The following is a 26246-nucleotide window of genomic DNA, read 5'->3' as shown; positions in this document are numbered from 1 at the left end:
TCAGGAGACAAATTTCTGAGGTCACTGTTGGTAGGCCCAGTAATGAATACTTGTGGCAGTAGGGGAAAAAAGCAAACAAACATCAAGTTAAGATGGTGAACAGAATAAAGGACACAGTGGTCAGCATGGCTGTGCCACTGCCCACACCCAACATGTAGCTTTGGTCACCCATTTCACAAAGGACACAGAGTTAGAGATGCAAAGGGACAGAGAGAGACTTGGACCTCTCTGCATGGAGAAAGACTATTTAGGGGATGTGATAAAGGATAAACCACAGATGGTCTAACAGAAATTAGGGCAGAAGCAACGATATTAACATGTTAAAAAAATAAAAACCGAACCAACACAACAAAAAACCAGAAGTATTTGATTGATTTGCAGATGATTCCCTTTCTTTCCCCTCCAAGACACTTCCACATCTTCACAAAGACTGCTTTCTGAGGTTGCCAGAACACAAGTCATACGTGGACCCAGAGTCCCTCATGAAGCTTGCCTGCCTTTGTTACGTGATGCAACTCATGGTCACAGGAAGCTGCTCAGGCCAAAATCAGAAATGTGGTCCAAAAAATGGATTAAATAAATTCATAAAGGATAAATCCCTTTATTAAGTACCAAGGGGAAAAGGGGAAAGCCACCTTTTGCTCAGGAAGTCCCAGGAGTGGGAAGTTGAAGAGATCAGCTTGGGGAAGGATTGATCTATCCACACATTTCCACAGGCACCTGCTGCTCCTCTCTGTCAATCAATGAGATGCGACAAGAAGGACCTTTACTTCAGTTGCTTTTCTGTTCTTTTAGCAGCTCTCCAAACCAGGGAGATAAAGTTTTGTTTTGTTTTGTTTTTTTAATTCCTGAACCATTCCTATGTCTCTCATTCAGCAAAGAGTGAAAGGAGATGCACACTGAATGACAAGGCTCCCTGGGCAGGTGTGTGGTAACCAGGAGAGAACCCTCCATCATGTGGAAGTCAGCTGGATAGTTCTTCCCAAAGCTCTGCTGCTGGTGGAATAAACAAAGCACAAACTTTCCCAGATGTGAGCTTCATGAGGGATTCTCAGTCAATGTATGATTTATAAATTTGGCATCCTCAGAAAACACAAAATCATGATTCAAAGATGGAATGTGGATGTGGAATTTCTAAGGAGGGAGACAGAAAGGGTTTATTCATAGATTAGTCCCAACTCCTGTATTTGTAAGCTTTTTTCACTGCTTCCAAATGTTGCACTGGGCAACAGCTCTTCCTCTCACAGTAAGAAGATTAAAGCTGAGTGTCCAGATTCTCTTAATTTTCCGCAACTCTTAGCCAAGTAAAATCTCCTCTGCAAAGCTTGCACAGGGTGAACAGTTGCATTTTTGCACCATGCAACAAAAGAGGAGAGGTAGGTTGTTCCACTGATTTCTACTGGAGAAAGGTTTGCCATGCAAGCAGCAAGATCTCCCCTACAGAAAGCAACCCTACTGATTTCCAGAGTGCTTCTCTCTCCTCCTTCAGAGACCCTGAGCACTGGGAAAATAAATAAATAAACTCTACAACAACCAACACTAAAGAACATGGAAGAAGGCACACTGCCTGAAAGAAATTACCAATGTAACCTTCATCCCCAGGAAGAAACAAAATCCAGCCTAAGAGGGAACAGGAAAGAAAGCAATGGGAAGATGAAATCAGCACAAACCTACGACACAATTGAATGGAAAGCATCGAACAGCACCAGTACAAATAGATATGGATATATATCTTCAACAGATATTCTGGCAACCTTGGCTAAATGATGATTTAGCCTGGCATCCATTCTTTCCAACTCATCTGCTTGTTAAAGGTGTCAGTTCCCTTGCACTGCCTACAGGAATATTTTGACAGAAGTGTCACGGAGGACTCCTTGGTGCTGTTTTCACTTGGCATCATTGACATTTTCCCTTTGTTTTTGGATCTCCTCTTCTTTCAGCTGCATTTCTCTCTTTTTTTTACCTTTTTTTTCCCCCTCACAAGATGAGATCTTCCATCAATGCCTTCTGCAGATGCTGCCAAGTGAACACAACTGTAATGTCACAGTGTCTCTGTTCTCCTGGCAGGTAATCCCCTTTCCTGGGACAGAAGGATAGATAGGATTGGGGGAGCACACTGAGGCAGGCAGAGCCTAAAGCTTTCATTGGAGATACAGACTTCTTATAGTCATGTAGGTCTCCCATAACACATGCACAGAGGGGGGAAAAAAAGAGCCTTGTCACACAGACTAAACACTGACTAAAGAGCAACCGAGGATAATACAAGAGTGAAAACACACACAGCCTCACATGTGGCCAGGAAAGCCACATTTAATCCAAACTGATTAAGTGTGTTTTAAACAGCACATCAAAGACTTCTCAAATTCAAAGGTGGTGTCAGAAAGAGAGGGCAAGGAAAATAAACGAGACAGATTAGAAAAGTGGGAAGAACAAAATATGGGAATTTCGGTCTAGAAAAGTTCAGACTGCTGCAACAAAGAGAGGAAACAAAATCATCCAGATTTATTCACTGGGAGAACGATGCTAGGAAAAAGGGATTGGTCCAGGAGCTTTGGGAGCTGGTAAACAACATCCAGGAAGTCATTGTTCTACACACCCACACAAGATAAAGATTGGCTCCCTGAGCAGTGAAGAAAAAGAGATATTGTACCAAAAATATGGTAACTTCTAGAACTTGTAACACAACCTCAGCCTACCAGGAAAAGCCAGGCTCATAGTGAAATCATGTATTCAATGGGGCCCAAGAGAATATTCAACCAAGGCAAAAAATAGCTGCTGCAGCTTTTTAACTGCCTCCTTGGCATCCTCGGGACAACAGGGAGCCCCACGAGCAACCTCACTGCTGGAAAGTACTCAAAATACCCTGATGAAATCCCCTCTGGGGTGCTGCCTCTTCCCCAGGGCCCCTCCCCACCTGAGCAGCTATTTTGGCTGGTTTTGAGGTGGGGCAGGGTGAGGAGCTGGTTCAGATGGCAGAGCCAAGTCCATCCTGAGGCACCCACCACGAGGAGGGAACTTGTCCTGAGGACTGGCTGCCCAAAACCTCAGGTGTGCCATCCAAGCCGACAGAAGGAAAGAACAGAACCTGCTAAACTTGGTGAGATTATAACTGATGAGGATCAGAAAGTACCTGAAAAAAAAAAACAAAATGAAAACTGCACAAAAGGGATTACCTGAGTAAGGGAGATTTGAGTAAGGAAAATTTCACCAGGAGAAAAATCAAAATTTCTTGGGCTCATAAAAAAAATTCTAGGGAGACATAAGTGGGGTAATTTTTACATCAAAACTGTTTGCTACTTTAAAAAGTACATGGCAGACAAGGGAGAAAATGATGCAGTAGGCCTTTCCCAATGGCTTCCAGTAGGTTCCCTTCAGTTCTGCCTGTGTGGCTTTGCTGTGGCTGATCCCCCAGCACAGACAAGCTGCATTCCCAACCCAGAGCACTCCCCCTGCCAACTCCATGGGACTACTCACGCATAGCAAACACATCCCTAGGGGCTGGAAATGATGGATACAGACATTTTTAGCCTGGGCTGTGCCACGGAGAAGTTGGCTGTGAGTGACTGTTCCACAGACACCCACCCAGAGCACCTGTGTGTGAGTTCCTGCTCCCTTTAGCCTGCCCTTCTCCCCTGAATAAATGCTTCTGGCAGTTTCTTAACTACAGCCAAAGAGACATTATATGAACTAGAAGCAGCTGTGCCAGTTGTACAGACTTCACAGCCTCATCCATCTTCCCCCTCACCTGTGCTTTCTTCCATCCTTTCATTTTTAACAGGCAACTTCATGCAATTTTTTTAATTAAGTAAAATGCCCATCAGCTTTGCAATATTTTCTTTAGAATGTTTACTTTAATTTTGATTTCCCTGCTTAATCTTTTCTCACAAAGCTGTATGCATTTTTAAATTTTCCAAGGAAAATAATTACAAAGATAATCCAGCTGAGTGCAATCAAACTGCAGGGTTCTTTGTTTTTCTGGCCTTTTAATTTAATTTCATGTCCTGTGGTCTCAAAGAAATATTAGGGTTATATCATCTTGTTATTGTTTAGATCACGTGCCAGTAAAAATAAGGAACAACTGATTCTCTTCTTACTCACTGCCACACAGAAAACTCATACAGCATACAGAACATTTTCAAAATAGAGATGCAGGGGAAGACCTCATAGATGAGCATGAGTTAGAAAACCTTACTCTCACTTTTCTACCCAGAACCCTTGTTTATTTGGTAGGATTTGATTAATATTTTATAAAGATGGTAATTGCTTTCATAAAACAATTTGCCTTTAAACTTTTCCAATGCACCAGTATGGATCCTGATGTGATTTTGTGGATATTTTAACCATGGAAATAATTCCACTGGCTTCAGCACCACTACTTGCACTGAAATAAGAGCTTCAGCAGCTTTCTTTGGATCAATAAAAACCAGAAGTCATTCACAGAGTAACACTGGAAAAACAGTGGAGAGAAGAATCAGTCACATGCCTTAGTATGTAAGGTCAGCCAAGCAACAAAAATATGTCTCAACATATGCAAGAGGACCCTGCCCACACCCTAGCAGTCAGTTTATGGGGATCAGAGCACATCTGTATTAAGTCTGAATTCACAGCTTGGGCTTCAGACCCTTCTCTGCAAGTATCAAAGTCCTCAGCACACAGGTCTTCACCTTTTGAGTTGGGGAAGGAGAGATCCTGAGCAGATTCCAGCTAGAAAAGGGTCTCATCTGCCAAGAAGTCAGACTGAAACAATGCAGGTGTGAGGAGTTTGTTGAGTGTTTTTTTCCAGCAGTAACCCATTGTACTGTCCCCAGGCACGAAGGAAGAAGGAAATAATTCCAGCCACCAAACAGGTATAACATACCCCCAGGGCCTAAAAGCAGCCAGGTCAGAGCTGCTGAATTCCTCTTAAGCTGTTTCTTCTTCACTGCCTTCAAAATGGGGCAGCACAGCCCCATCCACCAACTCCCTGTGGACAGAGACACCTGTGGTAGGGCCTGTTTCAGGGTGAGACTGTGGCTGAGGTTTTCATTCTGGAGCTGTTAGTTCTGTCCAAGTGCTGCTGCTCTGGTAACACCCTCAGTAGAGCACCCTAAACCCACCTCTTTTTTGACTAAGATGTTTTTGACTAAGTTATCTCAGAATATTCTTAATTAATACAAAAAAAGCTAGATAGAGTCACAAAGTTATGCCCATAAATACAGACAATTCTTTTGTGGTGGACAATTTCAGCAACACCAAGTTAAGACATTCTCAGAAAAAGAACATAGTGATAATGAAGACAGGCAGTCTCTTCCTAGATTTATTATGTTGCACTTGAGGAAAGCAATCCCACCAGATTAATGGAACAGATGTAAGGAGCTCTACTCAAACCTCCATAGTTAACATTTGTACTGAAAGTTTTACAATCTAATAGCTTCAGTATGTTAATAACCTGAGAGATCATCATGGCTTACTACTCAATATTTTTTAAATGCCTACAAACCCAACAAGGTAGAGAGAAATTAGGCCATAACAGTTCCACAGCACACATGAAGGGGTCTAGTCTCATCTCCAGCAATAACATTCAGGTGGAAGAGCTCTTGGTTTCTCCAGCATTGCCACACCCCAAGATGTGCCCACAGCTGCAAACTGGCTACAGGGACAACCCCAGAACAAAGAGTCCACCAAGGGCACAGCTACAGCACCTCCAACTTGCTCTGCATCAGCCCTTCTATATAAAAAAACCAACCACAAGGAAAGACATTTCAAGCCAGCTCTACACACACACACACATTTGTTCTAAGCCAGGTATGGCTACAGAACTAATTCCCTTCTGTAAAAACAGATTTTGAAGTCTTTCAAACTTACACATTCTTTTCACCCAGGCCTGAAAAATCCTGTTTTCTGAATTTCCTCGATTAAAATACAATGAAATATTCTTGACTCCTCTGGATACTTTTTTCCCCCCAGAAAGAAATGGTTACAGGCTTGAAAAGGAATCTAATTTTTTTAAACTGCTGCTTGAAAGCAGTGTGTTATATCTGAAGCAATGGCTGAGCCCATTCTTGAAATCATTTATAAAGCTATTACAATGGTGAGCTTTTCTTGAGCTCTAAAAAGAAAATTAAACTGAGACACCACATGCATACTTCCTCTGCTTACAGAGACAACGTTTTCCTTACAAAGCACTTTGTTTTTATGTCAAGGGATGGAGGAGAGGACCTTATATTCTGCATTCAATGCACTGGTTAATGAAGCTGCCATAATCATATTCTCCATGGGGTTTTGGCTGTCACTACAGACACCTTCTTTCCTTCAAAATATGCTTTTCATTGTTCTACTGCCCTTTTTCCAATTGCTCTGCAGCCAAGTTCTTGGAAAGCAATCACGCTTCTTGTTTAGGATTTATTGCTAGTCTTTTGCCAATGAGGACACACACAAATCTCTCCTCTGATCATCCTGGAAAAGCAAGCTAAAAATACAGCAATTTATGAACAGGCACATTTTGCATGTTATATGGCATCAGTGTGTCCTCATCAAAAAATTCTGACAGTATAAAAGAAGGTCTCTCCTTTTGGCCAGGCCAATCAAAGGCTCTGCTTGGGTGCCATAAATAAGCTTATTTTAGAATTCCAGTCTACCTAAAAAGGGAAAAAAAGCATTTGCATTGTGTTTTACTGGTAAACTTTGAGCTTTAGAAACTCCAAGTCTGAGAAAAACAATTGTTTATCTTCCAAATTGGCTGCTTTAAAACTAGTAACTAAATTAGGCATCACAGTTCCTATTAAAACTTTTAAGTGGTGACAATTGTCTGTCTGTTTGTACAAACTCGTAAAGGATCTTGCAATTTCACAGTCAAGCTGTATTTGTGTTTTGAAATGTGTTTCAGGTTGTCTGAGAAAGCTCACACTCCCCAGAAGCTGAAGGTAACAGGAGGGAAGGCTGATCCTATGGCTAGGAAGGAATGGCTCCTGAGGAAGAGTATCCAGGTAATCACCACACCTTGGTCAGGCTTTTCTGACCATGTTGTTTATTTTTCATATAAACATTACAGTTTAATCACCAGCCTCTTTGAAAGGCTTGTCTTTTTATTGGGTTTGACACGCAAGAGGAGATTCATGACCCTGTGGATGTGATTTAAAGCTTCTCTGGATTAGGGCTGTTAAAGTTCCTCTGAAATGTTGGGAGACTCAGTTTTTGTCTCTCCTGGTTCTTTGTTTCTGATGATGCCCTCTGTCAAACAACCATAGACTGGGAAAATGGACTGGGACTCATTCCCCAGCGTGGATTCCCAGCTGGCAGTGTGGTGTATCTCCATCATTCCTGGGGCTCAGGCACTATTGCTGAGACTCAGGAACAAGAAGGCTAATGAACAGAAAGGCCAAAGAAATGGCTTTACATTGACAGAGGGCAGGTTTAGAGGGGTATTAGGAAGAAAATCTTGACTGTGAGGGTGGGGAGGCCCTGGCACAGGTTGCCCAGAGAAGCTGTGGCTGCCCCAGCCCTGGGAGTGTCCCAGGCCAGGTTGGACAGGACTTGGAGCAACCTGGGCTAGTGGAAGGTGTCCCTGCCCACGGCAGGGGAGTGGAATGAGATGAGCTTTAAGGTCCTTTCCAAGCCAAACTATTCTCTGATTCTATGAAGATCCAGATAAATGTTTCACCACCTCATAATTTGGGATTCTTACTCAGCCCAAAATGACTGCAATTGTTATTATTTTGATTTTCTTTTTATGACTCTCATCTTTCTTGTCTTCCTTCTCTGCTTATTCTTTTCCCCAGGCAACATGAGATAGTTCCCAAATACCTATTTGGTTCCCATAATTAAACCAGATGTATTTTCTAGTCAGTCCAAAAAGAGAGTAGTGATTTGTGAAATGGGATTTTGCATTCAAGAAATGAGAAATTATAATTGAAGAAACAGCATAAATTCAAGCTAAATAAATAATGAATGAACTTTCAAATGCAATAAAACTCCATTTTTTGCATGTTCAGACTGGCAGACTTCTCAGTAAATTATCTGTAATTTTGTGTCGTAAGCCTCATATTCTGCAAAAGTATTAAAATTTCCTGAAATTTATTCTCTGCTCAAAATTATTCACTGAAATACGTTTTTGTATGTGAACTGCATTTACTCTTTTTGTTGCTCTAATAAGATTACTCATGTATGACATGGCATCATTTAATTCTGGGTGTGCTTCTCATTGTGATCATCAGATTCAAGTGCAAGTATTTGCATAACAGTTACAAAACTTGCCTCCTGGTATTTCAGCTAAAAAGCTCACTTTCCATGGGGTGAAGGAACTTACAAAAGAGACCACGGGGGGGGGAAGTCGCTACCAAGGCCAAAGCAAAGGAATTGCAAAATTTAAACCAATATTTGCTATAGAACATTTGTGGTGGCCATTCAGCCCTCCTTCTGATTCCCTCATAAACGTCCACACTGCTGGACTTTACACTGCAGGTCTACCTGGATGTCCTTTTGAAACCAACCTGAAATTTCCCTCTTGCTGCTGACAATGGCTTTGTGCTCCCCTTGCAATTGTGACAAAACCTCTGCTTTTACTAACATTTGCAGAGTAGATCCCACCATTTTCCTTCTTCTGACATTAAGCACCAAGCAGCTGAGCTTTTACTTTTGACTTAACAAGTGGAAACACACATGCACATACTTGGCTTTGGCCACATGTTCACCCAGCTAAATCTATTGATGGAGTCTGCAGGACCTGGAACAAACTTATTTGTGGATACCATAATCCTCAATATATTAACTTGCTTTTACTCCTGGTCTTCCATATGCTGTCTGTCTTCTTCATCTGCAATGACAACCACCTACATTACTCCCTGCAAATTTTAAAACCACTTTACTCACAGCACCTGACAACAATAACTAAAAGTGTGGCAACACACTCAGTGCAGGTGTAACGCTTGTGGCTCTGATGTCAGGTACAGCACTTGCCCTTTGTTCTTCATTTAAAAAGATTTCGCATCCCCTCTGAAAAAGCTTTAAAAATAAATTAGCACCAGGTCTCCAAAAAATGTTGTTGGAGGTTCATACATGGTTTAAAGAACAGATGGAATGTAGTTTGGAGTAAATCTTGATAATTTTCTGCCTTTTGGATTATAGCTAACGGCTTCTTTAATAAGACTTTAACATAATAAGACTACATTACTGTAACCATCTTCCTGAGGATGGTAGAAAAAGACTGTAAAACCGAGTGGCACAATTAAAATTACTTGCAAAATATTGTCTCTCTGTAAATAACACACAATAACTGTAATTAATACCAGTCCTTTAAAGTATTCCTAAAGTCTACCAAAATCTAAACCAGTGTTGTATGGCCGGTAGCAACAACTGCATCCTAAACAGTATTAAAAATTACAACAGAAGATAAAAATTCTCCTTCAGAAGTCAGAAAGGTATAATTCACCCATCTGCTGAATGGGATAACAACTTTGCCCTTAATATCTGTAGAGCTTCTTTGGGAGGATCTCAGGACTTTACTCTTTAGCTAAGCCTCGCAAGTTCAACAGCCCAGGAGTTATATAAACATTATTTTACAATTTGAACTATTTTCCCAGCAAAAGGAGCACTCCAGGGGAGGGCTATCTGAGCGATCTCTTCTACGAAATGAATGCTGCCTTACTCGTACTTCCACAGCTTCGGGAGCGACCGAAGCCTAAAGCCCACCCAAGCCGTGCCCAGCCCCGCTCGCAGGCAGCTCCGGCACTCGGGAGGGCAGCGGAAAACAGGCTGCAGGTTGTACGGCACCTACAATCGCCCAGTCTAGCAAGTGCTTTCAGCGAAGAAAGCCTGAGCAAGGGCTTGGAAAAATGCCTTATTTTGAGCAGTAAGCAAGCAAATAAATACAAACACAAAACCGGGTTGGAACAGACAGAAAGCGCTCGCGTCTTGGCAGCGATGCCGCAGCCGTAGGACGTGTTGCTTACGCGCGGCGCTCCCCCTCCAGCCGGAGGGATGCTCCCAGGCGGACGGGGGTTCCGCGGGGAGCCGGGGCGAGCCCTGAGCCCCCGGCCCCGCCGTGCCCAGCGCCCCGCGGCCGCGGGGAGATACCCGCCGGCGTGGGGAGAGAAGACCGCGTCCGCTCCCGACTGGGGGGGAAAGAGCCCCGTGAGCCCGATCCGCCGGCGGTCACCGGGCATCGGCTCTGCGGGAGCTCGGGGGCAGGACGGGGATGCTCGCGGAGCCCGCAGCCGGCACCCCAGCGTGTTTTCAGGGCGCCGAACGGCGGCGGCTCCGGCATCGCCCGGAGCATCCCATCCCATTCCGTCCGATTCCATCCCATCCCGCCGCCCGAGCGCGGCGGCTGCCGCCGGGCACAACCCTCGCCCGGCCACCCCCCGGCTCTCCGGGGCACCCGCTGAGCCCCCCAGCCCCTCTGCCCGGCTCCGGCTGGGGACAAACAGGCTCTCAACAATGGGCATGTTTGCAGCAACATGATCTCACCTAATAACGCCGAATAAGGCAATGACTGCACGGGGAAGCGATACGATCCTGCCGGTCTCACCACACGGCGCGGAAAGCTATTTGCAGATTTGCTAAACCCTTTTGAATGAATGCATCTGCAGCTGACCTTTAACAATAGACGCTGAAATAGCACAATCTGTGGGACCAGATTTGAGGGGGGGGGGCGGGAAGGGGGAAGGAAGAGATGGGTGAATATTGTAATCTCTGCAATCTCATTCACTTCCTTTCCCAAACCCCCGCGCACAGGGAAAAAGCGGTATTTTCCTTTCCACCGTGACTCTGTCTCCAACAAGCCGTTTCTAACACCGGCACAGCCACATGGCACCCCGAAAGCCGCCGCCGGCGGGACCGGCGCGCATCCCCGCCGGTGCCCGCCCGCATCCCGCGGGCACCGCTCCGCGGAGGGGCGACTGCGACAAGGATGCTCCAGCCCCCTCTCCCCTCCCGCCGCTCTCTCACCTTCCCTGGCTTTCAGCAAAACGGTGTTGGCAACGATGTTTTCCAGCTCCATTGACGAGCTCGGGCAGCGCAGGCAGCGGCACTGCAGCAGGACGTCACTCCGAGGTGCGGAGTCTCCGGGCGACCACCCGCCTCCTGCCCCTAGCGCGTTATCCCCCCGCGCATCATCCCCGCCTGCCTCCCCGCTCCCCGGGCGGAGGCGGCGCTCCCCGCACCGCCGCGCCCCGCTACTCCATCCTCCGCCCCGCCGGCTCCCCCGGTGGTTTGAGGGCTCGGGCGCTCCTGCCTCCCTCCCCCGGGGGTGTGGCACCGCGGAGCGGCCCCGCAGCCCCGCGCAGGCGCCGGCCCCCGCCCCGCCGCCGGCTCCGCGGGGCCGGGCACGCCGGGACCTGTAGTCCTGGGGCGGCCCCGCCGCGCCCGGCACCGGCTCCGCACCCGCGCAGCGTCCCCGGGGACGGGGAGGGCGAGAGCGCTTGCAGGGGCTCGGACAGGGGCCGGACAGAGAGGGCGCGGGTGGGTGTCGGGCGCTGGGGATGCGCGGGATGCGCTGGGATGCGCGGGATGCGCTGGGATGCGCGGAGCGATGTGCGGAGCTCCCCGCGGAGCTCCCCGCGGCCCCGGTCCCGCCGCAGCCCTGCTGCCGGACGCCACCCGGTGGCGGCGGTCCCGGCCCGGGGCTCCCCTGCCCTGCCCGGGGTCCCCAGGGCTCCCCCGCCCGGGTCTTCGTGCTCGTCACCGCCCCGCAAAGGCTCGTTCCCATGGGAAGGGGTCGCCGACACCCGCAGACTTCTTCCTGCCCCCGCCCCTCTCCTCGGGCCGGGGCACGGGCTTCTCGGCTTTCCTGGGATCTCAGAAGCCCCCCCGGGAAGTACCCGAGGGAATCCCATCTCTTCTGCTGCACCATTGTTTTCACCGTTGCAAGCATCTGTGTGAGACATCAGCCACTTGTGGAAAGTTTGTGAATTTTAAGCACTGGATTACAACATAAATTCTCTTCTGTCTGTGTAGCACAGATGCTCGTGTCAGCTTGATTCTGATTTTCCTAGCAACGGGGTAGATCGATTCAGCAGGTCAAGCAAAGAAAGAGGAAAAAACGACCCATTACTCCCACTGACACTCTTCCCCCATCTGTATTTGCATTGATTAAATCCACATGAGGTAAATCAAATTAATGTGCACCTTCTTGTAAGTGGAGCATAGACACTACTTTTTTCTTCTTTTTTTTATTGTACCGATCCATTTCCACAGCCAGGCAGAAATGACTTGCAATAGCATAACTTGCAGACTGTCTAGAACACAGTTTCTGAATATAGGAAATAAATGGGAAATGCATTTCATGAATAATACCTAGGGCATTAGGGTAAAATTGCTATAATAAATGCCTTTTGTACCTGATTAAGTGCCAGAGGTTTGAACTTTGAAAGTTGTTGTGCATAGTGGGCGGCACTGCTATGCACAATCTTCCACATCTCTCTCCTTTTGCTTCAGAAAATGTTTGGCCTCCAGAGCTGTGCCATGCTGTGGTTACTTTCTCTGTAATGCCAAGTTCTATACAGCAGCAGTTGTGTCTGTAAGTACCGGAAGATTTTTCTCTGATTAAATAATTCTTGAGGGAGAAATTGCTTCCTGGAAACCAGAGCCTTAGCACAGAGAGGAGGCTCCTAAGGACCATCTGCCCTGCCTGTTGTTTGAACACTTCTGTGCAAGCACTGGTGCTTGCTTGTACACAGAAAATTATGCTCAGGTTGTAAGTGCCTCTCACATTCCTGCCCAGCCTCCCACCACAAGGACAACACCAACATCACAACATGGCCGATGTTGGAAGACAATTTTTATTATACAGAATGTTTTTAACTGCTACAAGAAACTCCTCTTTCCATAGGAAAAATGAAGGCACGTGTCTAAGTGCCCATTTTGTGGAGCACCACTCACTGCAGCAGCAAGTTCAACTTCTGCTGACAGCAATGGGGTGTCTGCCACATCTGTCTGCCACATCTCGGGATGAGGCTGCTCGGTGGGGAGGGATTTACCCTCATGGGAGACTCCACAGGGAGCAGTGACTGTCTTTGGTGAGTAACTTTTACAGAGGTGCCTAAATGAAGACAGCAGATCTTGCAGGTCTCAAGTTTGAGCTGCACTTGGAATTCAACACGTGCCCCTGACAGCTCTACTACTCCTCTTTTATCTGATATCTCTGTGTACCTCTAGATGCACAGAGCCATCTGCAGTGTCACCCCCTGGGACAAAAGTATAACTCCAGCATGCTGATGTTGTCCTGTATGCTTTCAAATATTTACTTCTTGAAAGAGTAAATATATTTATCGAAAGAGTTATGACAGATCTCTCTGGAGTTCGAGAATCCCACGGAGCTACCCAGTGCTCATGAAGGGTGCAGCTCCACAGCTCTCCATGATCCTGGCAACCAAAAGGCACAGTTACACAGAAACAGGGGCAGCAATCGAGCTCTGTGTGTGCTGCTGCCACAGGGGTTATTTCTACTCAGCTGGGTGACTTTGCATTGAAATGGAGTCACAGAACTTAAATGTGGCTGAGTGCAGGGAGTGGAAGGCTGAGCTCTGCTCCTGGACTGCTGGGGTTCTGCAATAATATGTTTGTCTCAGTTACACTAAGAGCAGCGATTCTGACCCTGTGTTTATTGGTAAGGACAATGGAGAGGGTTTTCTTCGTGATTCTTATGTTACTTAATAAAATGAAACTTGTTTCTAGTAAATCCGAGTCGATGTGGTGCAACCAGGACATGGGAGGAGGTGTGTTCACCAGCACTGACCTGCACTGCTCTGAAAAACAAAACCAAGATGATCAGTCCTCACTGCATCTCTCTTTTCTACTGTAGTTTTTTAAGCTGACACATGACAAGGGTCTGCTTCCAGCACTGGCCTGAGATGGATGGCCCCTGTCATGGGTGTGGCCCCCATGTGCTGCCAGAGCAAGTGCCAGTGCAGAGACCTTCTTGCCTAAAAGTCCATCAGTTGGTCTTTGCAAAACCCACTGCAGCTTTTGGTGTCTTACCTCATGACTTCTTTATAGCTGTTGGTGTCTTCATTTTTGTGTCACCTGGAACATCTGGTTCACAAAACCAACCAAAAAAAAAATTAGGAAGAGGTAGATTTATTCATATCCATTTTCTTTTGCGACAACGCTTTAACTTCAAGGCATATCCATACCTGATTTAGTGGAACCATCAGGTTTTCTGTGAGTGAGGGAGAGGGAAACAGGAGACCTGTAAATCTGTTTCAATGCTTATCTTATTCCATTCACTGTTATAAACTCCAGTGCTGAAATGCATGGACTCAAAAACAGGGTGGCAGGGAAGGAACATAGGTCCCTTCTGCTGGCCTAAAGCTCCTGATTCAGTGCTTGTTGGGAGAAAAGGGAAAATTTAATCTGAATCATGTGCAGAAGCAGCCAATTTTAGAAGGGAAAAAAAAAAAAGACAAGCTACCAAAAAAACCCCAATTAAATTCTGAAAAATGTGCTTTCTAAGGTGCTTAATGTGTCTGGTTGTTCTGCTTTTAAATCTCCATCTGAAGTCACTCAGGAAAGGCTCAGAAAAACACCTAAAAGTGCTGAACATCAGGATAAAGAAGGGCTGGCAGCCATCTTTCCTTTATGGGAAAAGAGAGGTTTGTAAATGAAACGCCAACACCGTGCGAGACCCAAATGCATCAGTGCAATAGGAACAGGGAGGCAGCGAGGCAGTGTGATATTCTGAGCCACTCGAAGGATGAGTCATCAGCAGGGTGGGCTCGCACAGCTCCAGCCAGAAACACAGCAGCAACACACCCAGTTTTATCCTGCCACCAGAGAAAAACCACTTGGCCTCAGCACAGCCTGCTTGAAATGCCAGGATAAGACCCCCGGTGAACCAGATGTCAGCAAGGCTTTTGCCTATACTTATCAACTGGAAACATACCCTAACAGCAGCTATCTCCTAAATCCATGCTATAACACACTCAATTAATGCAGTCAAGCCCGTTCATGATTAGCTCTAAGCTGCATTGTGTTTGGAATTGCTTCTGAAACTTATTGCCACAAACGGGCAAATTCTTTCTCCTCCTGCTGAGCTTTGGTATCAGCAGGTGGGAGCACACAGGCCTGTGAGAGCATTTGCAGGCAGCTGGAATATTTTCCAGCGCCTCTGTGTGCAAGGACAGAGGCTGCCATCTACCAACAGCCACGGGGTGATGCATCGTGTTGTCTAAGGAAAACTTTTTGCTTTGGTTTAGATAAAAATTGTTTATCCCTCTGTTGTTTCTTTCCATTTCCAAACCTGTTTTTCAGTTGTGTGTTTCCTCGAGGTAGGTCACAAATGATTGTTACAGCACTTGAGCACAGGGATAAAATAACCACCTAGAAGATGAGTGGATTTTAATTTTTTAAACAAGCAGACAGATGCATCCCATACTCTGCACAGACTCTGCCATTCAGTGACCCATAGCAGCAGATCTGATTGGGGATTTGCTTACCCCTTTCATCAAGGTTGGAGATAAAAGAGCTACTTTTCCTCCTATATTTTGTTGTGTTAATGATGATCTTTCAAAGATCTCTTTAAAAATCTCTCACAAAACAATAATGGTAACAACACACAAGCATTCTCTAGTACTTTGTATCAACAGATCTTGAAGTTTTTCACGAGAAAGACATAGTTAATTATTTCCAGATAGGAAAGGAGAAGCACAAGTATCCTAAACCAAAGATAACATTTACATCTCCCATTCAGGTGCTTTATCCACCTTGTACATCAACTTCTCCCTAAAGCCTGCTGAAATCCCTGGAGAGTCCTTCCCCAGCTTCAGGTGTCTCCATTTGAATCAGGCTTAAAGACAGCAAAGGAGACAACCAACAAGATTTGGAAAAAGAGTGCATATGGTGTCACTCGGGAGATTTATTCTGAACTTCTGATGTCAAGAAGAACCAGGTTTAGCAGCTGCTCTAGCCCATGCCAGACCCAGAGCTGAGGGAAAAATATCAGCTTTCACCAGGTGCGCTTTGGCAGTGACAAGGTCCATCTTCAGACTGTAGAGATGCTCAGTAAAAAGCAAAGTGGAAAATCCCCCCTGTTAAATGGCAGTAGTTCAAGCTTTTGCACAGAGGCCTGAGAAGCTGAATTACACTGCCTTCATAACAAAGCATGAGCAATATTTCCCCACCTGCAAGCCAAGTGTTTAAACAAAGAGTTTTAAACAAATATAACTTTCCGGGGAGGGGGGAAGGACATCGGTTTAGAATACGTTAACTTAGAAGTTGTGAATAATCATGTGTGGATGAGACGGCCATCCTCAGGAAATCCGAGCAATAACCCTTTTCTTGCTGCCACAATGCAGCTCCCACAGCTGAGGGAAAGCAACCACTGAGGCCCAGCCACCCCTGGGCACACAGTTTGCTGCCCAGCCCCAGGGGACTCGTCTGGGTGAGCACGTCTGTCCATCGGAGCGATGTCCGGGTGTGCAGGGTTGAACACAGACACGCCATCCTGCACTGCTCTTTAAGGAAATGGCCCAAGGAATGGCTGATGTTTTTCCTGCTCTCTACCTACAGTCACTGCTCCACAGGTGTCCTGACTCAGCTTCACTGCTCACTGCTCCACTTTCAGCCCTCAGCAGTGGCACAAAGACCTCCAACACCTCTATCGTGGTCATGACTTTCCGTAATTGCTCCTTTCCTCTCCAAATCCAAGGCTGCAGACTATGGCACAGCTCACCCACAGTCTACCTGACATACTTTCCAACGTACAAATAGTTTACTTGCTTCTACTTTTAGGTATTGAGTGGTTTTTAAGCAAGAATGCTCCCAAATTTTAGGCAACATATGTGCAATTAAACTGAGTAGCTTAACTAGCCAATGCTCCTTGTTCAGCCAGTGACCTTCCCAGCAGAGTCTCAATCCAGCTGGCACTTTTCAGCAGCCCTGGTTTATCAGCAAGAGACAAAACTGAACTTCTCTCTCACAGACCTTCAGGTGTCCCTTAATGAAGCACTAATGAGAAGCAAGAGGTACAGAAGGTTCCTTAACTCAGAGCCTGGTAGTTCACTGACCCAGCACTGCACTTGTGCACACATGTTCAAATACACACTCAGAGCCTGACAGCAGGTGTTGAGCCTGAAGGGAACAGCCTCAAAATCAAAAGCAACTGTGATGTCTATTTGAATTCAAGGAAACCAATGGATGCAGGAAGCAGTTATACTACTACGCAGGTGGAGCCCACACTGGGGTATCCATATCCTGTGGTGTCCACATTTTCTTCCCTCTCATGTCACTCTGGCTATAAGAAGGGAAATTGGATTCAACTCAGTTTGACTATTTAGATGAAAGAACACAGAGAAAGAAGCTAAGAAAAGAAAAACGGACTTTCAGAAAGTGATTTTCAGTATTCTGGGCTGTGCACGTTGCTCGTGCTGCTCCAGAGCACATGGCCTAAAAAGGGAAGGCAGTTGGCACTTCTTCATGAAGATGATCTCTCTTGCTGCCACCATCAGGCATTCAACAAAAACAGCCTGAGAAAACCTTGTACTGCCCAAGTGACTCTGCTCAAGTAGCTCCTTTAGTAAGAGTTGTGGGGGCCTGGGTTTTGACAGCAGACTCTCTGAAAACCAGAGCTGCAAGGAAATGAAGTCTTACACATGTCAGGTGTGGTCCCTTCCACAAGCCATACACCTTCCCTGCACTGCTTTCCCTGGCAGGAGATGGGAAGCCTGCAATGGGCATTTGTGACTCTCTTACCTCTTGCAGAGGTAACACACACCCAAACTGCTCTTCCTAGGGATGGACCAGTGTGGCTTCACAGGGATGGTCCCTGCAGCCAACTGAACTGGGACAATCCTCAAGGCAAACATAGACACACTTTCAGGTTAACACAGAGCTGCTGATGATCACCAGCAGCAAGTGCCTGTGAGGGAAATGAGACAGTGACTTGGGTTTGCATCAGCTCACAGCCAAGAGAAGATGAGCAGGCACATGGCTGGCACACTGTAATTGTTCCATTATGATTAAACAACTAGGGGCTATGAAGATGGTGAAGGGCCTTGAGGGGAAGCCATATGAGGAGCGCCTGAGGTCACTTGGTCTGTTCAGCCTGGAGGAGACTGAGGGGAGACCTCAGTCCAGTCTACAACTTCTCCAGGAGGGGAAGAGGAGAGGCAGCACCAATCTCTTCTCTCTGGTGACCAGCGACAGGACCTGAGGGAATGTCATGAGGCTGAGCTGGGGAGGTCTATGTTGGATATCAGGACCCAGGGAAGTGGTCACAGCACCAAGCCTGTCATAGTTAAAGAGTGTTTGGACAATGTCTCAGGCACATTGTGGGATTGTTGGGGTGTCCCGTGAAGGGCCAGGAGTTGGACTTCCATGAGCCTTGTGGGTCCTTTCCAACTCAGAATATTCTGTGATTCTGTAACTATAATCTGAGTGAGTTCAGTGAAGTCTGAGCCAACTGCATTTGTAAAGTCTGTATCTGGAAGGCTTCTAAGCACAAGCCAGCCTGCACCAGCACACACCAAACCCAGGTCCCAGAGCAAACACCACCACCAGCACCTGAGCACAGCCTGTGCAGCTGAGGGGCTCAGCCCGGGTACAGTACCAGGTACACTTGGAAATGGTGAGGGCACACCTTGAGTGCTGCGTCCAGTTCTGGGCCCCTCAGTGCAGGAAGGACATTGGGGGGCTGGAGCGAGTTCAGAGAAGGGCAATGGAGCAGGTGGAGGGTCTGGAGAACGTGTCCTGTGAGGAGCAGCTGAGGGAGCTGGGGGTGTTTAGTCTGGATGAAAGGAGGCTCAGGGGAACTTCATCACTCTCTACAACTCCCTGACAGGAGGGGGAACCCGGGGGGGTCGGGCTCTGCTCCCAGGACGAGAAGGAAATGATTACAAGCTGCACCAGGGGAGGTTTAGGTTGGACATAAGGAAGAACTTCTTCTCATAAAAAGTGATTAGACATTGGAATGGGCTGCCCAGGGAGGTGGTGGAGTCACCGTTATTAAAGGCAAGGCTGGAAGCGGCACTTGGTGCCTTGACAAGGCGGCGCTCGGTCACAGTCGGGTCTTGCCGCCCTCGGAGGCCCCTTCTAACCCAACCGCTCCCGCGATCCCGGGCTCTCCCCGCCCCCTCGCCCCTCCGTCCCGCCCGCCCGTCCCTCCATCGTGCCCGTCCCTCCGTCCCGCCCGCCGCTCGACATGGCCGCCGCGCTGGGGAGGCTCCTGCGGGCCGCGGTGAGTGCCCGCCCGCCCGCGGGCCCTGCCCGGCGCGGCCCGGCCCGGCTCTGACCCCCTGTCCCCGCAGGTGCCCGTCGCTGCCGCCGCCGGGAGGAGGGTGCCGGCGCTGCCCCCGCCCTGCGCCCGCCGCGCCCTGAGCGCCGGTAAGTGCGGGCGGGCTGAGCGGCGGGCGGGCTGAACGGCGGGCGCGCCCGCGGCAATGCCGGCCCCGGCCCCGGCCCCAGCTCCCTGCTCTGCCCCGGCCCCGGCCCCAGCTCCCTGCTCTGCCCCGGCCCCGGCCCCAGCTCCCTGCTCTGCCCCGGCCCCGGCCCCAGCTCCCTGCTCTGCCCCGGCCCCAGCTCCCTGCTCTGCCCCGGCCCCAGCTCCCTGCTCTGCCCCGGCCCCAGCTCCCTGCTCTGCCCCGGCCCCAGCTCCCTGCTCTGCCCCGGCCCCAGCTCCCTGCTCTGCCCCGGCCCCAGCTCCCTGCTCTGCCCCGGCCCCAGCTCCCTGCTCTGCCCCGCAGGCGCCGCGCGGCTCGGCCCCGCCGTGACACAGCACGCCCCGTTCTTCAAGGGAACGGCCGTGGTGAACGGAGAGTTCAAGGAGCTGAGCCTGGATGATTTCAAGGGGAAATACCTGGTTCTCTTCTTCTACCCGCTGGACTTGTGAGTGCGGGTTTCCCCCCCGTCCCGGTGGGCCTGCCGCCCTGCTGAAGGTCATCGCAGGCGCGGCGGGTCCTCGCTGGTTTTACCCGATTTGGGCCGGTCTTGGAAGGCAGATGTACCTGTTTCTAGAGCGTGGGCGATTAGACTGGGGACAAATGGCCACTGTGTGTTAAAGCAGTGGATGTGGTGGCGGGAGAGCATCTTCTGCCTGCAGGGACTGCCTCAGGAGGTGGATGTGGTTCCTCTTACGGTCAGACCCCAAGGGTGAGGGTGTTTGGTTTGAGGGTATTTGGGGCTGCCTTGGAGACTCTCCTTTAGGCAGCAGCAGGGCCAGCAGAGCTCCAGCTTCATGGCTGCAAGGCAAAACGTGACCCGATGGGGTTAAGTCTGTCAGAAGACTTAAATCGCGAAGAGCATCCTGGTAGGCACACGGGGGAGGGTTTAACCTGCAGTCCTTCCTGCTATAGTTTCCAAAATCTCTCTGTTTAAAGAGTGCCTAGCAGAGGCAGTTTCTTCATCTTTGCAAAGAATCTGTTATGGAAACTGGCACGCCAGCTCCGCAGCTATGACTGTTGCTTTGAGACTGAAACTAATCTTGAACGGGAAACATGGTTAAAATTACCGGGCTAAAGAAAACGCTCTGCTGCATTAGTGCCTAGAGACAGACAAGAGAGTCGTTTCTAAAAAATTCCCGGAAAGGACTGTAGAACCATTTACAGCCTGATCTCTCCTCCCACCCAGCACCTTTGTCTGCCCCACGGAAATCGTGGCTTTCAGCAACAAAGCAAATGAATTTCGTGATGTGAACTGTGAAGTGGTGGCAGTTTCAGTGGACTCTCATTTTTGTCATCTGGCCTGGATAAATACACCACGAAAGGTATGAATCAACCATCTGTTTCAGGCTTTTTCTGTTGGTTTGGTTTCTTTTCACAAGAGCTCCAGAGGAATTGAATAAATAATTGTACCAACACTGATTTTTTAATAGACTGCCTAAAGTGGTATGTGATTAACTTCTACATTTGTTGACATAATTCTGACATCAATCTTTGTTTTCTTGCTCTTTTTCTTAATTACTTGTTTTTTTAACATGTTTTGCTCTGTTGATAGTAATGTTTATTCTTGTACATTTATCTCAAAAGACAAATGCTCAGTGTACATGTCACAGCCCTAAGATATCTGTTACAGCTGATAGTGCACAGAAACTATGACAGAAAATGAACAGCAGCTGTCTAGTTGTTATTGTTATGCAGTGCCTAACAGTGGTGGCTTCAGAAGGGAAGCAGAAGAACCACCAGTTTGTTGGAGCACTTGTATTATTAACTGTCACTTGCTGAAAGGGTTCTGCTCTTGCAGTGTAAATGGAGGGGTTTGGCTTTCTTTAGGGAAAGAAGGTGAGAAAACGGCCTTGAACTGGAGAGAAGCCTCTTTCAGATGTATATAAAATACATGCTCTTAATTGCATAAAGGACCTCACCAGCTGAGTTAGTTGTAGAGAATCACAGGTGTCACAGGAAGGTGCAGGCTGTGCCATCAGCCATGACCCGTGTGGGCAGCAGTGTGCAGGAGTGCTCACAGGCTGGGTGCCTTCAGGCACTGCTGTGACATGCAGGGGGGCCAGGACAGTTTGCTGGATTTAATACAGCTTGGCTGAGCCTATCAAGGATGTTTATTCTCTGAATGCTTTGTTCAAAGCTCTAAAATGTGGTTGTGGACTGACTTTGTGGATTTATTGGAAAGCTGCTCGGTGTGTGCCAGCTGTGCTGCTCAGGTGCATGTGTAGCAAAACACCCTGCACGGGGGGAAGGAATTCCATGATGGTGCTGAAAGGAAGCTGACACCCAGAGAAGCTGAGGCCTTGGTTTCTCTGACATCTGTGCCCAAAGCTCTGCCTGTGAGAACTCTGTTGCAGCCAAGTGTTTTCAGGATCAAGGTCTGAGTGACTGAGATTACACAGTGATTCACTGGTGATGCCAGGAATAGCAAAGCTAACAAACTCCAGCCTTGTTTCAAGGTTAGAGAGCTTATTTCTCTTGCAGTTCCAGTATGTAGCAAAACTGAAAGAAATCTTGTTTGACTCTCCAAATAGTATTTAAATTGATTTGTGGGAGGAGAAGAAAAAAAAATGCATGCACTGAATAGAGCAGCAGAACTCCGACATACCAAGCGTGTGTGCTTAGAGTCATAAAATCGTTAAGGTTGGAACAAACCTCTAGGATTATAAAGTCCAACCATCAACCTTGCACCACCACCATGTTCACCACTAACCATGTCCTCAAGTGCCACATCCTCATGGTTTTTGAACACTTCCAGGGGTGGTGACTCCACCACTGCCCTGGGCAGTCTGTTCCAATGCTTGGCAACCCTGTCCGGGAAGAAATTTTTCCTAATATCCAATCTGAATCTCCCCTAGTGCAACTTGAGGCCATTTCCTCTTGTCCTGTCACTTGTTACCTGGGAGAAGAAACTGGCCCCCACCTCACTACAATCTCCTGTCAAGGAGTTTTAAGGAGTGACAGGGTTCCCCCTGAGCTTCCTTTTTTCCAGGCTAAACAGCCCCAGCTCCTTCGTTCCTCGTAAGACCTGTGCCCAAAGACTTGTGCTTCAACATTTGTTTGTTCACAATATGCACTTTTCCCTTCCCTCTCTACCATGTTCATCTCATTTAATTCTGAACACTTAAATATGCAGTAGAAATTTTTGTATTCAAAGCTCCTGATTAGAGTACAATGGAAATTTTTCTGAAAATTTGTGACTGTTGCCATTGGTTGCCTTTTACCACCAAAATATGCAGCTCTAAAGTGCTCAGTGCAAAACAAGTTTTCATGTTGCAAAGAAACCAAATGTTTCTGACTACTTTAAAACAAACAAAGCAAACCCAAACAACAACACACGCTCCCGGTTCCTTTCATGGAACAAATGGAATGATTGTGTTTTCAGTGAGTTTACCCTAAAGAGTATCCAAGTGTTTTGTAACCAAATGGAATCTTACTCTCCTCCAGAGTGGCGGTTTGGGCAAAATGAATATTCCAGTTCTGTCAGACCTCACCAAACAAATCTCCCGTGACTATGGAGTGCTGCTAGAAGGACCTGGCATAGCACTAAGGTAAGGCATGATTTCCAGGAACTCTGTTATGACACAGCCTAGTCTAAACCAAGGAAAGCTGCCCAGTCCTCTCCTGTGGGGGAAACAGCACAAGGATCAAATGAAGACCCACAGATGTCACTTTTGCTGCAGAGCTGCTGGAGCCCTCCCTAGGAAAAGGGCACGTGGCCATTATGGCCATGAAGCTCAGAATGGTTCCAGCCTCTCTGACAGTGCATGCGGGGGAAAAACAGTTCCAAGAGAGGGGGAGAACTCCATGTCTCTAAGGAAAACAAGAGTAGCATAGAAAAGCAGTTTCTTAAATTTTTTTCAACAGTAGTCCCCAAGAAACAATGGGTTAGATAGCAGTCTTCTGGAGACTTTCACTTCCTGATTCCATCTTTGGATCAGGAACTCCTGACATTTGTTTGCTGACAGATTAAGTTAAATAGTATGGTAAGATTGGGACTTTGGTTTTCACAAGTGCTTATATCCAACAGGGTTTAATTTAGTAGCTTAATGCATAATCAGCTCTTTACTGAATACCTTCAGATTTGATCAGAAAGACATGGGAAGGATGCCAGGTACCAGTTTTGAAGTACAGGTGGAGTTATGAGTTCTGCCTTTGCTGTACATCTGTCTCGATTGAGTGGTCTTTATGCGTACTTTGTGATTTCACAGTACCACAGCAGTTGGCTGGTTCCTGGCTTTTGGTCACTAACAAACAAGATACCACTTAAGAGCAGCAGTACAGCATTTGGTACCTAGGAATAACCACATCTAGGAATAACCACCTTGCTGGAATAGCCCACCCATTTGCTTGTGTTCGGGCTCGGAATGTGCCTCGCGTTCCCTGAATTCCCGCTCGGTTGCAGAGGTCTCTTCATCATCGATCCCAACGGGGTCATCAAGCACCTGAGCGTCAACGACCTGCCCGTGGGGCGCAGCGTGGAGGAGACCCTGCGGCTGGTGAAGGCGTTCCAGTTCGTGGAAACGCACGGGGAGGTCTGCCCGGCAAACTGGACTCCAGACTCGCCGACGGTCAGTGCCTGCTGAGTCCCCCTGCTCTGAGTACAGACACTGGGCTGTGTGTGCACGTCTGCAGGGCTGGGAGCTGCTGCAGCACCAGGGCCTTCACTCAGCCTGTGCCTGCTGTCTAAACCTCAGGTTCGGTCTGTCTGTGCGGTACTAAATGTGGGATTTCTGTGAAGAAAATCACTGGTTTCCCTTTAGGAGATGCAAATTGTATTTAAAACTCTAAATTTGACTTGCACTCTCCACCAACGTCAGATTTTTTACTGATTTAATGCCTTGTAATTCAACTGGAAAAATGTGTTATTTACTTAAAATTTTCAAGAAGCAGCTTGTATATCATTTAGGCTTTCGTTTTTCAACCAAATGCAGAAACAGCCTATTGTTTTTGTAAAATATGCATGGATTTTCTTGGATAAAGTGTCAAATATGTGATTTTTTTTATCTTCTCTGTAGCAAATAATAATTAAGTTTTCTTTTCTTTACAGATCAAACCAAGCCCAGAAGGTTCTAAAGAATATTTTGAGAAGGTGCATACATAAGCACTTAAATATGTGGACAAAGCTCTTAGTTACCATAAACTGAAGACGTTAGGAAAGCAGCTGTGATTGTAAAAATTGAAAATAAAAGTTTTCATTTTCTCATGTTTATGAAGAAATTAAATGCTGAAATATCTACTGACTCCCTTGTCTTACTTTAAACAGAAGGGTAAAAACTAAGGCTTTCCCCCCACTTTGCAATTTTAGCTTCATGAATTTCTGTGACCACTAGTCATCTTCCTCAATGTACAGTTACCTTACACTGGCTTTTCCGCTTTCCTTAACTAGTTTTGGACCAGAAAGTGTCCTGCATTTCCTTTTCTCACAGGACATTAAGTTCTGTAACAAGGGTTTGAAACAATATGGACAAGACGTAAGATAAAATTGTGGTGCGTGGTTTGTTTTTAATGAATTTTGCAGAGAAGGAGATGAATGTAACAAGGTACTAAATCATTGGTTTTGTGTGTAAATGCACTAAAACATGAATGTAAATATATGCCATTTTAATCCTGCATATAGTCAAAACTGCTGTGCAGCTACACAGGAAGCATTAACAAGCATGAAGAACTTTCATTTGTTTGGGAGATGGTAAAAACTTGAACCCCCATAGTGTCCTTATTGGAGCTTAATGGCAGCTCCTCTCATTTGAACTTGCTTGACTCTTGTATTGCTTGAAACCAATGTAGCCTATCTCTAGCTATAATAAAATAATCTTAACACTGACTAGCAGCAGGTGTGTCACTTGTCTTTTCTTTCACTTTTCCCCCTAAGAGTCCTGTTTCTCTATTTTGAATGTGTTGCACTGCCTTAGGAACTCTCCTGTATTGCTGTTTGTTCACAGCCAGCAACTCAGAGTTGCCTGTGGGGAGCAGGCCATAGACAGTCAGTAGTAGGTGTGCTGCTGGAGGGCTGGGTAAATCAATACCGGGCTCAGTGGGTGTCTGTTTTTCATCTTCCATCCTTTTGAGCAAAGAAGCACAAGGGAACCACCTTGGCCAAGGGGTTTTGTCCTAAGTTGGTTTTGTAATGGGTATTGATGCTGCGATGTGACAAAGGATGGGAAAATGACGTGGTGCAGTTCCTGGTGATGCTCCAGGTTCTAGTACAGGCAAATCTGTTTTCAGTCCCAGTGTTTGGTTGTTTGGTGAAATGTAACCATGTAATTTTTCCAGTAAACCCGATGCTCATTGCACCTCAAGTGCTGTGCCCACTTTTGGGCCCCTAAGTGCAGGAAGGACATTGAGGAGCTGGAGTAAATCCACAGAAAGGCAATGAAGCTGGTGAAAGGTCTGGAGCACGAGTCCCATGAGGAGAAGCTGAGGGAGCTGGGGGCGTTTAGTCTGGACAAAAGGAGGCTCGGGGAGGCTTTATTGCTCTCTACAACTCCCTGACAGGAGGGTGCAGCCAGGTGGGGGTCTGGCTCTGCTCCCGGGGAACAAGGGACAGGAGGAGAGGAAATGGCCTCAAACTGTGCCAGGGGAGGTTTAGGTTGGACATGATCAGGAGTTTCTCCACAGAAACTAGACATTGGAACGGGCTGCCCAGGGAGGTGGTGGAGTCACCACCCCTGGAGGTGTTCAAAGGAAGACTGGACGTGGCACTCAGTGCCTTGGTCTGGGTGACAAGGGTTGTGGTTTGGACTGGATGATCTCAGAGGTCCTTTCCAACCTTTTCCAATCAATTGATTCTGTGATTCTGGCTCTACAGTACCTGTAATTAACTCCGAGCAGAGTTCAGGGACCCAAACCCAGCCCCGGAGGTGCCGGGGGCCGGTTTGTGCCTGAGAGACCGCGGGGCAG

The 26246-nt window shown here is 47.3% G+C and overlaps 2 protein-coding genes and 1 long non-coding RNA gene across 4 annotated transcripts in view; 1 reads left to right on the top strand and 2 right to left on the bottom strand.

Annotated features, from left to right (window-relative positions):
• The window catches only part of GRK5 (G protein-coupled receptor kinase 5), a 153772-nt gene extending 142625 nt beyond the window's left edge, over positions 1-11147 (bottom strand). For both annotated transcript variants that reach the window (XR_007906768.1, XM_051800384.1), the window contains exon 1: positions 10924-11147. Coding sequence is in view for 1 of the 2 variants with exons in the window: in XM_051800384.1 (XP_051656344.1) it covers positions 10924-10975 (52 nt within the window). In the remaining variant the exon portion in view is untranslated. The remainder of the gene's footprint in view (positions 1-10923) is intronic.
• A 1636-nt stretch (positions 11148-12783) lies between these two features.
• LOC127476923 (uncharacterized) lies at positions 12784-19078 on the bottom strand. Its single transcript, XR_007906784.1, has 3 exons — positions 19008-19078; positions 13954-14007; positions 12784-13721 (listed from the first exon to the last, which is right to left on the bottom strand). It is a non-coding gene; the product is annotated as an uncharacterized LOC127476923 (long non-coding RNA).
• A 1-nt stretch (position 19079) lies between these two features.
• Positions 19080-25176, top strand: PRDX3 (peroxiredoxin 3). Its single transcript, XM_051800432.1, has 7 exons — positions 19080-19147; positions 19218-19293; positions 19653-19794; positions 20536-20671; positions 22794-22897; positions 23752-23917; positions 24397-25176. The coding sequence occupies exons 1-7, from the start codon at positions 19112-19114 to the stop codon at positions 24448-24450; spliced, it is 714 nt and encodes a 237-aa protein (XP_051656392.1). The 5' UTR covers positions 19080-19111; the 3' UTR covers positions 24451-25176.
• Positions 25177-26246: the final 1070 nt, after the last annotated feature.

This window comes from Manacus candei, unplaced genomic scaffold (assembly GCF_025592945.1).
Source record: "Manacus candei isolate 608988 ecotype Guabito, Panama unplaced genomic scaffold, ASM2559294v1 h1tg000050l, whole genome shotgun sequence".
Taxonomy (NCBI): Eukaryota; Metazoa; Chordata; class Aves; order Passeriformes; family Pipridae; genus Manacus; species Manacus candei.
Note: the sequence above shows the minus strand (reverse complement) of the source record. Positions and strands in the feature narration are given on the sequence as shown.

Excerpts from the sequence above, each read along its gene's own strand:
- PRDX3 (XM_051800432.1), top strand. The coding sequence starts at position 19,112 with ATGGCCGCCGCGCTGGGGAGGCTCCTGCGGGCCGCG. Across the intron at positions 20,672-22,793 it reads GGATAAATACACCACGAAAG|AGTGGCGGTTTGGGCAAAAT; the intron begins GTATGAATCAAC and ends ACTCTCCTCCAG. Across the intron at positions 22,898-23,751 it reads GGACCTGGCATAGCACTAAG|AGGTCTCTTCATCATCGATC; the intron begins GTAAGGCATGAT and ends GCTCGGTTGCAG.